At 32.7% G+C, this 17,735-nt stretch overlaps 1 protein-coding gene and 1 pseudogene across 1 annotated transcript; both read left to right on the plus strand.

Moving 5' to 3' along the window:
- The first annotated feature begins 2,333 nt into the window (after positions 1–2,333).
- Positions 2,334–8,325, plus strand: LOC127708694 (ectonucleotide pyrophosphatase/phosphodiesterase family member 5-like). The gene is made up of 3 exons (XM_052213809.1): positions 2,334–2,593; positions 5,122–5,852; positions 7,606–8,325. The coding sequence occupies exons 1-3, from the start codon at positions 2,377–2,379 to the stop codon at positions 7,909–7,911; spliced, it is 1,254 nt and encodes a 417-aa protein (XP_052069769.1). The 5' UTR covers positions 2,334–2,376; the 3' UTR covers positions 7,912–8,325.
- A 4,178-nt stretch (positions 8,326–12,503) lies between these two features.
- Positions 12,504–17,733, plus strand: LOC127709559 (ectonucleotide pyrophosphatase/phosphodiesterase family member 5-like; annotated as a pseudogene).
- The last annotated feature ends 2 nt before the right edge of the window (positions 17,734–17,735 follow it).

Consider the following 17,735-nt stretch of genomic DNA (forward strand, 5'->3'; position numbering starts at 1 on the left):
GGCTATAGAATGTGTTAACATATATAAATATTTAGGGATAGTTTTTACTTCCAGTGGTCTTTTTCAGCAGGGGAAAGAAGAGCTATTCAAAAAGTCCTTAAAGGCAAAATTTAAACTACAAAAATCCATGTCAGCTTGTAATCCAAGTATTGATACTGCAATCCATTTATATGATCACACAATAAAACCAATTTTATTATATTGTAGTGAAATCTGGGGTACCTTTAAGATTAACTCTGCTGCTTGCAAGAAAAAAAGTGATTATCTATTTGAATTAATTTACATAAATGATTATTTGGAAAAATCACATTTCAGGTATCTAAAATATATTCTTGGTGTAAATAAAAAAGCCTCAAATTTGGCAGTGTTATCAGAGGTTGCAAGATTTCCTCTTTATTTTTCTGTCATTATATCTATGGTAAAATATGTACACAGGCTTAACAAATTGGACGATGGGTTACTTTATGATGCTTATGTTTGTAATAAAATTTTAGATGCAGGAAACATTAATTGTTGGTATTCATCTATGAGATATGTCCTTCAATCACTTGATATACAAAATTTGAATACAAAGCTCAATAGATTAATTAAATTTGTAAAATGTAAACTTTGTAACAGTTTTAAAACATTTTGGGGGGTCAAAAGATCTGATACCTTATCACAAGGTAATAGTAAATTAGAAAATTATTTCAACCTCAAGACTGACTTCGTAAAGGAGGCTTATTTATCAATTAAAGATTTTAATATAAGAAGAGCTATATGTAAATTGAGAATAAGTGCACATGATCTTAAAATTGAGAAAGATAGGTATAGTAAAAAATACATAGAGAGAAGTCAGCGTCTATGTCATCACTGCCTATCACATGGATCAAATTCTATTGAAGATGAGACCCATTTCACAGTAAGTTGTCCTTTATATAACGAACAGAGAAAATTATTATGGGATAAAGTAAACAGTTTTTGTAATAATTTTAAAGAATTACCCAAGGATAAAAAATATTTCTGGCTGTTCACAAATGAGCATTTACCAACTCTTATGTGCCTAGGCAATTATATAATTAAGTGTTTAGAAATAAGATCCAGGTGGATACAAAATATATAAAATTATTATGCAATTATTGTTAATGTTATGTAAGACACATGATGTGTTAGGCTCTGATCCTGTCCAATATATGATAGTATTATATTAGGATATAGTTTTTCTTTTTTCCAATCATATTGTGCTTAATATTGTTGTAAATGATGCCCTTTATGGGTTCTTGATTAGATTAATAAAATTCTTATCTTATCTTATCTTATCTTATACATAAAACAAACATGTCGTACAGCAACCAACGACAACCACTGAATTATTGACATTTGGCTTAGTACAGGCACATAAAGAATGTGGCCGGGTTAAACATTTTATTTTGAGCGCTCAACCTTCCCGTACATGTGGCAGTGATGTTACAGTATCACTTACGAACAAACTGTAAAAATTAATTGGAAGGGGCTTAACCCGTCTGATAGGCACGAAGCACAAACACAAATGATAGAATATGGAATAAAAAGACACAACGTACCGATCTAAGGGTACGCGCAGTTGCTAGTTAAAAGCCAACTATACAACTATAAAATAAATCATTTTTACAGAGACGTTGTAAACAGTCTGAGGAAAGTATTGCCTTAATATGCATGCCAAAATATAAGCATCGCGAGTATGTTTAACCATATAAAGTGTGCATAACTATACAGCAATACACATTTAGTTAATTATTATATAATCAAGTGTATAGTAACGATAAAAACTGTAATCAACGATCTTGCTACAGTGTTAAATTAAAGTAAAGGTTGGAAGAAACTTTAGGTAACGGAATCTCTGACTTCATAATTGTTTCATTCTCCTGTAATAAGAACCATATAGGAATCTATACTTTAAACTTAAATTTACTGTATTGACTTCTTATGTAACTGATGTGTACTTAAAATAAAGATCTGCTGTGGGTTTTTTTATACAAATAGTATGCTCGATGTTATCAAACTAGGAAGGTATAATGTTTGAAAGTGATTAAATATACTAGATAACATGATAAAACCAATACCTCTGTTAACGTAATTTGTTTCATTTTTGTCGGATTTATGTTATCAATGTTCTGAATCAAAATTAATTCCTTATTTATGAAAATATGTTTAATCGGCTCAAAGTCGTTACCAGGCATTAGAAATATTAAGACTGATAAGGCGCATCACATTTTACTTTGACTAATTATAGGTTACTATGATTTATACATCTTACCCTTCCTGTATGTATCAAACCGTTCAATCTAAATTTAGTTTATCTGTATATTATATATATGTAATGATTAAACAATTTAATGTTATCTCCTTGAAACAAAGATGGACGAACGTGTGCTTGTAGTCTTCACATTCATGTTTGTTAGTGTTTACAGCAGTCAGGTGTTGTTAGTATCTATGGATGGCTTCAGATGGGACTATTTGACGAAATTTTCCACTCCGAACTTTGATCGCCTAGCTCGAAATGGAACTAAAGCCAGTTATATAAATAACACCTTTATAACGAAGACATTCCCCTGCCATTATACTATAGTCACTGGTAAGTCGTATTTTAAAAAGTTCATCTACATATATTTCTTTCCTTTGGCTAGTGCTTTTACAGCCGTTCTGTTAATTGTTATTTAGTACTTTAACCAAGGTTCGACCATTCAATATTTGTGGATTTTTTTTTAATTAAATTGTTTGCATGTAAATTTAAAACAAGTCATAAGTTTCAGAAGGGAAATGAACAAAAATTGTTTTTTTTTATTGAGAATTAGTTAAAAATAATTTTACTAATTTCGAAACAAATTGTTATTAAAAAAAATGATCTGAGAAAAGAAAAAACTACGCCCTCTGCCAAAAATATGAAGGTCGCGGGGTTTATGGTCTAGATCATTGAGGTTGTCATCTTCTTGTTAGTTGTTGCTTTTTATTTTATGTTATTGACTTTAACTAAGTTAATGACTATGAATTAAGTATTGAGTATGTAATCCATTGAGACTATAAGCCAACTATGAATATAATGAAATCAGAAAAAAACGCATAGTTGTCGTTTGTTTCTGTATATTTTCTCGTTGAATTGTTTTACATTTGTCATTTCGGGACCTATTATAGCTTACTATACGGTATTGTGACATATAGTTGCTAACTTCTATGTTATTTGGCCTCTGGTGGATAGTTGTCTCATTGGCAATCATACCACTTCTTATTTTTATATATACAGGAACAGGCTTCATGGGTCTCAACATAAGCAAGTGTTTATACCATGATATTGTCAAGTTCTAAAGTAAATTCCTTTTTAGCAATACAATTAACAAAATTAAAGTCATTGGAGTTATTGTTCCATGAGTTTTTTGTTGGCGATGGAGAGAAAAAGTAAAAGAGAGGCGAAAGCTATACATAAGGGATATTCAAACTCACAAATCAAAAACAATCTGTCAACACCATGGCAAAAAATGAAAAACCATCAAAATACAAATAGTATATACAACACAACATAGAAAACTAAAGAATGAACTGTATTTTTATTGGTATTCCGATATGGACTAACTGTTTCTCTCCTATAATGTTATATCAAAGATGTGTTCGTTTACTGCTATGAATTACAGTTTATGGTCAAATATAATAAAGAAAGAAAGAGCTATCACCATCTGATAGATCAAACTCAACTTTCTCCTACTGCATCCAAAATTAATAATGATCAGATGTTTTGATATGTATGATTCAAATGGCATGATTTTAAAAACGGGAGTTTTACATACTCAGCTTTATTATTATTTTGTACTTGTCTTTTTTTTTTTTTAATCTTTTCTTCTTTGTTTGATGCGTGTATTGAAACTGTTTTTTTTTCAATCTGGTATGTTTGTACGTTGGGTAAACACAAATTCGCCTATGTTTAATAAAAACTAAATGTTTCTCCGTTTATTTTTCTTTCTTGTAATTCTGTACAATTTTACACTGAGCATTCCTCTACGAACATGTCTTCCTTTACTTTTTATGACGCCTTTTATGACGTTGTTGTATGAATACAGCCGTGTTTATACGAGAAGGGCGACAGTTGAAACCTAAAACAAAATTTAATCCCACCACATGGTTATGTGTGTGTACGTACTAAGTCAGGAATTGTGTGGATGGTTGCCTTTAGTTCTATTTCAAGTATTGCCTTCTAATTTACTTCCGACTTTTCTAAACTTAAGGCGTTATAGCGCTTGACATATCACGTAGACACTTGTCTACTGTTGAAAAATTTCTGTTGACATAAAGATGTCTTTTGACATCCTGTTGCGATGACATATACGTTACCCGACATCTCCTTTTATTTATAATGTTATACCTTAAAGGAAAAGGTTAGAATAAACAATGCAAATTGTTATGGTCTATGCGTTGTTAACGTGCAATTGTTACAAACTTGTGGTTTTTTTTGTTTCTTAATTCTGTATTAGGATTTTCAGAGCACAACTACGTGGATATCGGCTCTCAATAAATTTTCAATTACAATTTACTTACACTTTAATATCGTCTGGTACACCTCCGCATGCCTCCGCGTAGATTAAATACCGTGGAACGTCGAGAACAGTGCAGAAAATCACAATATTTCAGAGTGTATATAAATTTGATAGATGAAAATATTAGTAATTTTATAAAATTCAAAAGGACTTTTTTCAATACTTGATAAACAGTAATAAAAAGGTTTGGTTTCAAATGCGACTTTTTATTAAATCCCTGCAAGTCAAATTATACTTCCCGAACATATTCGTAAATTTGTGATAAAATTCAGACAAAAAATAAGGATAAACATATGATTTTGATCAAAATCTGAATTATTATTGCAAATATGTGCATATCAAACCAAATACTAGTAAGAAACGTTTACTGCATAACAAGTATCTTTTGAACTTTTTAGGTTTAATTTACCGAATCCCTTATTTTCGCAAATATTGTAGTAAGACTTTTTGTCGGTTGTTGGAGATGTAGTCGTACCGACATTAATGTTCCTGTCTTTTAGTCTGTGTTAAATACTTAGTCTCGTTGAACAAACATACTTTGCATAAAAAAAGGTTAAAAGATGCTATGATTGAATTGTAGGTCTATATGAAGAAAGCCATGGTATCATTGGGAATCACATGTATGATCCAGTATTTAACAGCACGTTTAGCATGCAAACTTACGAAACGAGATGGTGGAATGGTGGAGAACCATTATGGGTAACGGCTCGTCGTCAAAACCTTAAAAGTGCCACGTATTTCTGGCCAGGAAGTGAGGCCAAAATCAGGGGGTACAGGCCAAACATATGGTTTCATTATAACGAATCGGTGCCTTTTAAAACTCGTATCGATACTGTTATAACATGGTTGGCAGATAAACAAATAAATCTTGTAAATTTGTATTTCCATGAACCAGACGCAACCGGACATGCTTTTGGTCCCGATTCACCTCAGATTAGGGACAAGGTTATAGAAATGGATAAGATTTTAGGATATCTTTTGGATAAATTTGACTCACATAATCTCTGGAACTATGTGAACTTGATAGTGACCAGCGACCATGGAATGACAACTATAGATACTGCTAAAAAAGTAGTGGACATTACGGATCATGTGGATATGAGCAATATACAGTTTACTGTTGACAACGGCCCAATAATGCAGGTGCAACCTGCTTTGGGACAGATAGATAATGTTGTCCAGAGTCTTCAGAATGTTTCACATATATCAGTTTTCAAGAAGGAAGAAATACCCGATCACTGGCACTACAAAAACAATAGACGCATCATGCCAGTATTTCTGCTTGCCGAAGACGGTTGGTCTATCACAAAAGTAAGTGAAACTATTTTATGAAGATATACATGACATTTAAAAAATGCAATTCAAAGTTTATTTCCGAAAATAAAATGCATATATACTGCATACTGGGCCATTCGTTATCACACTGATATCTATTCAATTGAAAATCATCTTTGTCTATAGTTAGTTGACAAATGTTCTGTAAAAAAGGTTGGATATCAATCAAATATCTATCAATCGACAGTGTACGAAGGAAACTCGTCGAATTTTAAAGTTGGAAGAAATGGAAACAAGTACAAACCTGCACACTGCATAAGAAAGCCACCGATATTTGGGTATGGGTTGGAATTATTTCATAACAAAAGTATAAATAATTATAGCTTGCTTATATAGTAACTACAAGCATTGTTTATTATTGTTTGTTTTTGATATCAGTTTTACCGTTATAAGAGAGTTAAGTGCTTTTCCTGTTCTGAATTTTAATGTTTGTTCTGTTTGTACGTTTTATAATTCCACTAGCTGAGAATAAAAGGGGAAGAGTTGAGATCGAAAGAATTTAGTTTTCAAATCCGCTTCATGTAAATGTATCTGTTCTAAGTTCGAAACCTCGTTATTAGCCTTTTGTCATATGTAAAGGAAAGGCGAAAGATACCAAAGGGATATTCATACTCAAGTCGAAAACAAACTGACAAGGCCGTGGCAAAAAACGAAAACCTTGTCAATGTTTTTTCTCTCTCTCTATTTGGGGAGTTTTTATGTTGACAATATGTACCGTTTAGTCTCTCGTGAATTTGTTCGATATTTTTTAGACTCGTGGCGATTTAGAGCTTGACATATTACAAGTATATAGGAACTTGTTTGCAATCTTATTAACTTAAAAAGCTATTTTGGCACGAAATCTATTTAAAGACGACTGTCCTAAAAACTTCCTAGATTAGAGTTTATAAATTGATTATCCTCTTACAACCTCCTTGTTACAACGAAGTAGCCGGTGCATTATTTTGCATTCGTCGTGAAATCACACTATGAGAAACTTACCCCTGGGACAATTTGCACACAAGTAAAGGCTGTGATTAAAAAAAAGAAAGAACTATTGTCATCCCATAAAAGACTTGAAAGTATAAAATCAACATTTCATACAATATTTCAGTAAAGTTTGAATCGTATAGTAGACAGACAAACAGTGTCTACATATAGCTCTGTCATTTTCAGATGATACAATCCAAGCGTAATACAATAATTAGCTTGACATATTCCTTATCGTAGGAAGTCGCTCATCAACAATCGTATGAGTGAAATGAAACCAGTTTTCTGGCTAGAGTGCCAAATATCAAAGAAAATTATATAACAGACCATGGTATTAAATTGACAATATAATACTTCCATGAACAGACACATTCAGGAGTATCAATATCTATCCCATGATCTATCATTAATTGAGAATACAACCTGCGCCAAACAACGGCAGTCTTATTCTCTGATATGGCTAATTCTCTTACAACGAAATAGCAGTTTATTTTTTTTTTGCGTTCACCGTGAAATCCCGTTATGACCAACTTACAACATTTGGGAACATTTACACACGTTTCACGGTTGTGGTTAAAAGAAAGAAAGAAAGAAATATTTTCTTGCCATAAAAGACTTGCAATTATAAAATCAAGATTTCATACAATTTAGTAAAGTTTGAAACGTAAAGTAGACACGATGTCCATACATAGCCCTGTCATTTTACAGCACTGCAATCCAAGATAATACAATAATGAAAGTTACCTTTTTCTAATTTCAGAACAAAGCTAAAGCAGCTTTGTATCGTGGGAGAGGCGCTCATGGTTATGACAACCGTCTTGATAAAATGAAACCTATATTTTTGGCTAGAGGTCCAAATATCAAAGAAAATCATATAACAGACACATTCAGGAGTATCGATATATATCCCATGATCTGTCATTTATTGGGAATACAACCTGCTCCAAACAACGGCAGTCTAACAGCAACTTCAAGTTTTCTTGTAGCGACTGGCACTAATGTCGCTTCTGCAAATATTGTTTCATTCTGGGCGTTCATTCTATCCACACTATTAGTATTATTGTGAAATACATTGAGTATCTTTAGACAATGATAAGGAAATAACTTTCCGTATTTTTACAATTATATATATTTATTTTCATCTGAATTGCAAATCTAGGATAACATACTTTACGGAGGGTAACGCCAAAACAATTAAGGTACATCATATTTACATGTTCCTTGAAAATAATTAGTACATTCTAAGGAAGTCAGCAAACAACAAAACAGTTTTAAAATCCATGTAATATGTAAACTAATAAAATGTAGTCTTTAATTTTATAAGCTTTAAGATCAAAAGCATTTAGACTGTGATTTAAAAAATCTTTTTCATCATAAACCAGCACATTGTAGTTTTGAAGCTTACATGTTATTCGTAAACTTAATATCGTTCGTTACATTAAATATATATCTGAAAATAAATGAGGACTTCATTTAGATACATTGTTATCAAGTTTGCCTCATACAATACACTCAGTCTGGTTAGACTAAGGCGTTGAAGGATCAGTTGATGTGTTTTGATTTCTTGTGCTGTTTAGCCGCATGCACTGACTATTAAATAAAGACACAAAGTATTCCCCTGCTTGACATACTCTAATAGTGTGGTCCTTCCAAAATTTACACAACGTCCTCCAATCCGTTGCGTTCGGTACTGCGAATACGAAAGATAGCTGTACGTATAAACAAACAAAACCTTAATTACACACACACAAAATTAAGACTTGTCTATCCCATGCAAGATAGAAACCCTTAATACAGTGGTTATCGTTGGTTTCTGTCTGCCTTATTTGTTTTTATACGACCGCAAAAATTTTTTTGGGTTCGTATAATGGTATGATGTCGTCGTCGTCTGCGTCGTCGTCGTCCGAAGACACATTTGGTTTCCGGACAATAACTTTAGTTTTAGCAAATGGATCTCTATGAAATTGTACAAGAAGGTTCAATACCACAAAAGGAAGGTTGGGATTGATTTTGGGGGTTATGGTACCAACAGTGTAGGAATTAGGGGGCAAAAAGGGGCCAAAACAAGCATTTTTGTAGTTTCCGGACAATAACTTGTGTGTAAGTGTATGGATCTCTCTGACATTGTACCACAATGTTCCATATCATAAAGGGAAGGCTGGGATGAGTTTGGGAGTAATTGCTCCAAACATGCAAGAATTAGGGGCAAACAAAGGGCCAAAAACAAGCATTTTTCTAGTTTCCAAACAATAACTTGTGTTTAAGTGTATATGGATCTCTCTAAAATTGTACTACAAGGTTCCATACTACAAAGGGAAGGCTGGGATTGAGTTTGTGGGTAATTGCTCCAAGGGGGGGGGGGGGGGTCAAAAAGTTTGGGGAGATTTTTTTTCCAATTTTTTTAAGGGGTTCATATTTTTTTTCTTCAAAATTTTTCAAATTTCAAATTTTTTGAAAAGTTTCAAGAAGAAATCTTCAATTGCACAGTATTGCGCAATAGATTTTTAAGATCTTTGGTCACATTCGTTTTGTGTCAGAAACCTATATTATGTCAAAAATTTGATTACCATCCAAATTCAGACGGTATCAAGCTTGAATATTGTGTCCAAATTTGCCCCAACTGTTCAGGTTTTCGACCTCTGCGGTCGTATCAGGCTGCGCTCAGCGAAGCATTTTATTTGTTCATTGTAGGAGTTAACATCTGTTCGTTGGTTTTCTCTTTTAACTTGTTCCTCATTATGTCATACCGGGGCCTTTAAGACGGTATGTGTTTTGCTCCTTGTTGACGGCCGTACGGCCCTCCTACAAATCAAATGGGAAATAGTCAACATATGATGGGTTTTGGAAAACCATACTTTTGTTTGTTTAAAAAAAAACACTGACTGATTGAGAGTCCTATTGTTTACACCTTACTTAAAATAGAAAATATTTGATTTAATTTAATAGTATTTTATTGCATTAATCAAGCAATAGGATTGGACACAAGTTATAGCAACTTATATTAAGTCCTCTCCTTACATATACAATACACATATATGATGACAGCAAACACATACATAATATAGCGACAGTTATAGAAAATAATGGAAGGAGACACACATTGGCATGGCAACAAAAAAAGCAAATAGGACAGAAAGAAAAAAGAAAGCTGCTGACTTAGAACGTTAAAATCTTTTTGACTGTTTAATGAAATAACGAACTTTATCAAAAATTTTAGAGTTAGTTAGAAAATATGGTCAGGTTCTTAAACAGAAATTCGAAATGGGGTATATTCACATGACTTTATTTAAAGAATATACCAAAAATATAAATCTGATATAAAATGCACTACATCTATTATATATGTGCTACCGAATTCATAGCATACAAAATTGTTTCTAGAATAATCTTCTTGACTTTGCTAGAGACGGAACATTTCGGAGTTGAATGCATTGGAAGATTAAAAATTATAGAAATCAAAATTGCTGAAAGTCAACCTAGCCATAGGATGTTAATCCCTAAGTTTTAGTGTCATTTAAAAATTTATAAATCTGATTTTATAACTTTCAGGAAGTGCTAGCTTTTTATGTAGAGGGTTCGAAGTGACGTTGCTTACGACAATTGGACATTACGCACGATATTGGTGACGTTTTGATTTTTTTTAGTCTTATGAAGCAATTTTACCGTTTTACCATAAATTACAAACTTGTTAATCTTTTTGTTTTGGACGGTGATGTTCCTTTGGTCCGTTCTTCCAGTGTGTGTATTTCCCACTTTGTTCGCTATGCCTTTGTCTGAAGTGACGTTTAAGATTTAAATGACCGAAATGTCCAAATCTCGTAAATCGATTACGAAAAGACAAATAAAGGTAATTAAAAAAACCGAGGGAATATAACAGTATAACCTAATATCAAACTGTACAAATCAGTTGGAAAAGGCTTGACTCATTACATCGGCACGAAAACAAAAATAAATAATGAAAAACAAAGACACGATCAATGGGTAATTGCATTTTCTGAAAGCTAGATCGAATCCAATAACAACTCGCCCCCATATATTTTTCTTATTTTAAACAGCTATATTGTCTCACACCCATTTTTTTGTGTGACCTTGACCATAGACTAAGTGACTTGAAAGTCAATAGGGATCTTCTGCTTCATCACCTAATCATATGTGACCACATATCCAAGTAAGATTACAATCCTATATAATGCTTCATAAAACCAGTTTTCTGCACATATTTCGGTCATTTTTTAGTACCTTTGACCTTGACCTTAGACATATAAACATCTATATGGATATTCCTTTAATTTTATGTGATCATGTATCCAAACAGGTTTGCAATCTCATGTCTAGTTTTTGATTGAGCATCCGGAAAAAAGTTTTGTGCAAAAAGTTCAGTTTATTTTCAGTAACTATCACCTTAACCTTTAATATTGACCTTAACCTTTGAGGTATTGACTTCAAAATTGATGTTCCTTTCATTATACGTGAAAATATATCCAATTAAGTTTGCAATTATTTATGTAGAATTTGATTAAGCATCCGGAAGCACTTTTTTTTGCACACATTTCGGTCTACTTTTAGTAAGTACGACCTTTACCTTTGATATGGTCACATCAACATCCATAGAGATCTTCCTCTCCTTATATGTCACCATGTATCCGAATAAAGTTACAATCCGATAAAATTTTGAAGTATTTGAGTTAGCATCCAGAAACCAAAATGACTAACGGACCACCGCTACTTTCACAAGCACTTGTCTCTGAAAATAATTTATCTACACATATATACCTTAATAGACAAGTGCCTGTGGTTACTTTGTAGAGAGGAGTTTAATAATTTTATTCAACATACCAATAAGTATCATAAATTTACTGGGTCTATCAACAACATCAACGTAAATATAAGGACGTGATATCCTGTTGTATATCCTATAAGTTTTCTATAGGTACAATCAAACAGAAAAAAGGAATATTTACAATCCCTTCGTCTTCAACGATGTTGAGGTACCTGTAATTACATCACCTTAGGGATCATAACAAACTTGATCGTAACACAAACTCATGTTGAAGGAGCATTATTTTCTTACTGACGACTGATGTAACTGATGTATGATTAAAAATCAAAATTCCAATTATTTTTTTATTCGTGTACAAAAAAATAATTTCCTTTATGTTATCGAAATAGAAGGGTAAAAAGTTTAGCACAGTATAGTCATTAAACATTCTAGGCAGCACGGTTACCTACAGTTGCTAACTTCTACGTCATTAGGTCTCGTGTGGAAAATTGTCTCATTGGCAATCATTCCATATCTTCTTATTTTTCATAGAGATGAGTTGAAAAAAAACAATACCTCTGTTAATGTATTTTATTTCAAGCGTATTTTTTGCTTCATTTTTGTAGGCCAGTTAACGATTTTCTTAAAATTAAAATTGCCTTCTTATATATGTAAATGAAAATGTTTAATTAGTTAAAAGTCGTTTCCGGGCACTAGAAACACTTGGACATGTAAGGCACATTACATTTTTACTTTGCATAATTATATAAAAGAGGCGAAAATACAATAGAAGTTATCCTTCCTGTATGCATGGAACAGTTTAATCTGAATTATAGTATGTTATGATTTTTTATTGTGCGTAATGAATGTACAATGTAACGTGTCTACTCGAAACAAAGATGGACGAACGTGTGCTTGTAGTCCTCACGTTCATGTTCGTCAGTAATATTAACTGTATTCAAGTGTTATTAGTATCTATGGATGGCTTCAGATGGGACTATTTGACGAAAGTTTCCACTCCGGACTTTGATCGCCTTGCTCGACATGGAGCTAAAGCCAGTTACATCAATAACACCTTTATAAGTCATTATACTATATTCGCAGGCAAGTTTAATTCAGAACAAACTTTGATTTCGCCAAGTCGTTCATCCTTTGTGGGCATGTTTTTTATAAATTTAATTGTTTCCTCCTAAATTAAAAAAAAAACTGTTTCAGAAGGGAAATGAGCTAAAATGTGTGTTTGTATGGAAATATTTGTTTTAAAACTGAGAGATATAAAACAACTCTAATTGTAAAAAAAAATCGTGTTCCTGGATGTTATTTAAAAGAATAGTTTGTTTTTCTAATTAGGTTGATTATCCCTTAGAAGACTATTCTAGCTGCCAAAAAAAAAAGATGAAAGATCGAATGGGGTTGTGGGGAGTTCAAATTCTTCTTGTTTCATTTTATATTTTTTTATTTTATGTTATTGGCTTTGTCTAATCTTATAACTAAGACATGTAGCATACACTCCATGCAGACAACAAGCCAACTACATAATAAAACCATAAAATGTATGCATATCAACGTGTTATTCAGGCCTTAGCAATAGATAAGTGTCTATACCGTAATACACATACGCTCTAAAGCTTTTAAACAATTATCTGCCATTAACAAATATTCATCTGCATATATTTCTGTTCCTTTGGCTAGTGCTTTTACAGCCGTTCTGGTAATTGTTATTTAATACTATGACAAGGCTTATATATTAATAATAACGGTATTGACATTTCTGGAGTGTTAAAAAAAAATCGTCGTAAGTCTTGAATAAGCTAAGTTTCTGTTGAGAGTCACTGTGTTTCTATTGATGTTTCTCCTCTGTATACTAAACTATCACAAAAATTCTTTAAACTAAGCATTTTCTTTCTAATAATTTGATTTTTCGATAAGTTTGGACGTTACTTTATATATTGTATTCATTACAACTTCTTTAAAGCAATAAACTTACAAAATAAACTAATTGGACATGTCTCAAGTCAAAAGTCTGTAATTACATGTTTAAGTGATTGTCGTTGCATGGTTTCCGTCTGCTATACATGTATTTGATCTTCGTTTATTGTTTAAGCATAAACGGTGCCGATGGTTTGCTCGTTTGAATTGGTTCTCATTGTGTCACGCCGGAGCCTTTTAAAGCTAGGCTGTACGTTTTAGTTTTACTTATGGTGACCTAGTGTTGCTCACATCTCAGTCCTTTTGTTTCTGGTGGATATTGTCACAATTGCAATCATGCCACAACTATCTATTTTTATAAAAAGAGCCATTAGATTAAAGTATACTCTCAATTTATTGGTAATCCGATATGGACTAACTGCTTCGGCTTTCTATCGAAGATTTGTGAATCACAGATTATGGGTATTCAACATAAAGTAACACCACCTGAAAGATATTTCAGCAATGCGTGCAGGGGGAAATTACTGATTTATAAAACAGTCCAGATATGTCTTAATATACAAATGCAATTATTTTATATCCGCCTCAATTTACTTTTACTTGATCCGATGTTGATAGTGATGGTCGAGGTCTTTAGATATACGCGGTTTTTAAATGACGTTTCAGGTTTCGATTAACGCAATATTTACACAACTGAAAAACTTTTGCAGCAGGGATATGAAATACTATTATCATAAATCTGTCAAAACTTTTACTAGATGTTATCAGAGATTTATCGAGGAAGAATGGTTCAACCGGCAGAATTTGAAAAAAAAGTTATATTTCATGCGCAGCTTTTAACTATTTGTGTTTTTAATCTTTTATATTTTATCTATATTCTATAATTGATTAAAGGTTATGAATATACTGTTGTGTAATAACAACAGTACATTTGGTATAGAATTTTAGTTAATGAAAATTGTAATATTGCGGAAAGATTTAAGGGAATTTTTTTAATGCTTTAAAAGCAATGTTACAGAGGATTAATTTCAAATGCGAACTTTTATTAAATGCATGCAAGAAGAAATACATACAAATTATGATAAAATTACAACAAAATTGGTAATGAAAGTATTACTTTTATCAAAAGCTGAATGGTGACTGCAAACTCGTGCATATCAAACCAAATGAAAAATGAAAACTAAATAAAAAGTCTCTTTTGAATTTTCCCAGTTTAGCTTAGCGCGAACCATTTCATTGCCTGAATCGGTAGTGTGGCTCTTTGTCGGTTGCTGAAATTCTATATGTTATCTGTAGTTGTACCGATATTCATTTTCCTGTATTTAAGTCTTTGTTAAATGTTTGAACAGACAGACGTTGAGCAAATGTCTGAGATTGATACAATGATATTATTGAATTGTAGGTCTATATGAAGAAAGTCATGGGATCATTTGAAATAAAATGTATGATCAAGTTATCAACAGAAATTTCAGCTTGAAAAATCACGAAACCAGATGGTGGAATGGTGGAGAACCATTATGGGTAACTGCTCGTTGTCAAAACCTGACAAGTGCAACGTATTTCTGGTCCGGAAGTGAGACCGAAATCAGGGGGTACAGGCCAAACATTTGGAAGCCGTATAAAAAATCAGTGCCTTTCAAAAATCGCATTGATACTGTTATAACATAGTTGACGGATAAACAAATAAATCGGGTAATTCTGTATTTCAATGAACCAGATGCCACTGGACATGCCTTTGGTGCTGATTCACCTCAGACAAAGGACAAGGTTAAAGATATGGATGAGATTTTATGATATCTTTTGGATAAATTTGACTCACACAATCTCTGGAACAAAGTGAATTTGTTAGTGACCAGCGATCATGGAATGACAACTATAGATACTACTAACAAAGTAGTGGACATTGCGGATCATGTGGATATGAGCAAAATACAGTTTACTGTGGACAACGGTCCAATAATGCAGGTCCAACCTACTTTAGGACAGATAGATAATGTTGTCCGAAGTCTCCGGAATGTTTCACATATTTCAGTTTTCATGAAGGAAGAAATACCGGATTACTGGCACTTTAAAAACAACAGACGCATCATGCCAGTATTTATGCTTGCCGAAGAAGGTAGTGGTCTATCACAAAGGTAAGTGAAACTATTGTATGAGGGTACACATGGCATTTACAAAAGGACAACTCAAAGTATTTCCTAAAAAAATAACTATCTGTACTGCTACTACATGCCACTCGGTCTCACAATGAGCTCAATCTAGTATCAACTGTCTATAGTTGGTTGACAAATGTTCTATCAATACACGTTAGAGATCGATCCCATATCTGTCAATTGACTCAGGACGATAAAGACTGGTTCTATTTTACCATGGGAAGAAATTGCAATAAGTTCAAATCTGGACAGTGCACACGATTGTGTCTTACTGTGCTGTGCATGAGATATAGCCACCTATATTTGGGTATTGCATTTCTTTCTTTGATTCGGAATTGTATATTTTGTTTTTGTTATCAGTTATCTGGTCTTATTGTGTCGTTTGTTTTTCCTTGTTTGTTCTTTTTTGAACGTTTTATTAGTCAACTTATCGATAGTAAAAAGAGGGAAGATTGAGATGGCAACAATCTAGTTTACAACTCCGCCACAGGTTAACATATTTGTTCAAGTTAGAAACCTCGTTAGTAGTCTTATGTGTCATATCTACACTTGTGTGTTTTTTTATTTATTTGAGGAGTTTTTGTGTTGATAGCAGATCCTATTAGTTTCTCGTGAATCTGTTTGATAATTCATGGACTGGGGGCGATTCGGAGTTAGAATATTGTATAGGCACTTGTCTGTTGTTGACTTCTATACGTCTTTTGGATTGTTTTGGGTCGTTGATTTGCTGTCTCATTGCCGTATACACCACTTCTCTTTTTATTCATTATGCTGATCTACAATCTGACCATCATGTTTAAATATAAAAATAAGGAGATATGCTATGAGTGGCAATGCGACAACTAACGTATAGACAACTTCTCTTTTTATTCATTGATGCTGATCTACAATCTAACCATCAACTTTAAGTATAAAAATAAGGAGATATGGTATAATAATAATAATAATAATAATAATAATAAATTCTTTATTTAATGATTGGCAATGCGACAACTAACCACCATAGTGGTGTTAAAGTCTATGTTTACACAAAATTGATTTAAAGACCACGCCTGATAATTTTCTCAATTAGATTTTAGATATGGCTTATTCTCTTACAACGAAGTGGCAGTGATTTTTTTTGTATTCATCGTGAAATCCCGTTATGATCAATTTACCACTAGGAACATTTACATACATTTAACGGCTGTTGTTAAATGGAGGAAAGTTAAAATTTATTGTATTGTCATAAAAGACTTTCAATTATAAAATCAAGCTTTCATACAATATTTGAGTTAAGTTTGAAACGTAAAGTAGACACGATGTCTATATATAGTCCTGCCATTTTCCGGTACTGCAATCCCAGATAATATAATACTGAAAGTTACATGTTGTTTCCAATTTCAGAACAAAACAATAGCAGCATTGTATCGTGGGAGAGGCGCGCATGGTTATTACACCCATCTAAATAGTATGAAACCAATATTTGTGGCTAGAGGTCCAAATATCAAAGAAATTATATAGCAGACACATTCAGAAGTATCGATATCTATCCCACGATCTGTCATTTGTTAGGAATAAAACCAGCACCAAACAATGGCAGTCTAACCGTAACTTCAAGTTTTCTTGAAGCGACTTAAGGCACTAATGCCGCGAATGCGAACATTGTTTCATTCTGGACATTCATTTTATGTACAATACTAAATATATTAGGAACTGTTTGTCGTTAGACAATGATTAGGAATGTCGTTAGATAATGATTAGGAATTATCTGTTGTTTCCATATTTTACAATTATATTTTATTTGTTTATTTTCATCTGAATTGCTAGTGATTGCATAAATTACTTTACATAGAGCAGCGTCGAAGCATGGCACAACATATTTACCCGGTTCCTTGAAATCAATTCATAATTTCTAAGAAAGTCCGCAAATCCATGCACTATGTTTAACCATTTTAAAGACATAGTCTTTAATTTTGTAAGGTTATAAATCAGAAGCATGTTTACTGTGTGGTGTAATTATCTTTTTTAATTTAAAAATCCAAAATATAGTTTTTGAAGCGTACAAGT

This window comes from Mytilus californianus, unplaced genomic scaffold, assembly GCF_021869535.1.
Source record: "Mytilus californianus isolate M0D057914Y unplaced genomic scaffold, xbMytCali1.0.p SCAF_7, whole genome shotgun sequence".
In the NCBI taxonomy this organism is placed as follows: domain Eukaryota; kingdom Metazoa; phylum Mollusca; class Bivalvia; order Mytilida; family Mytilidae; genus Mytilus; species Mytilus californianus.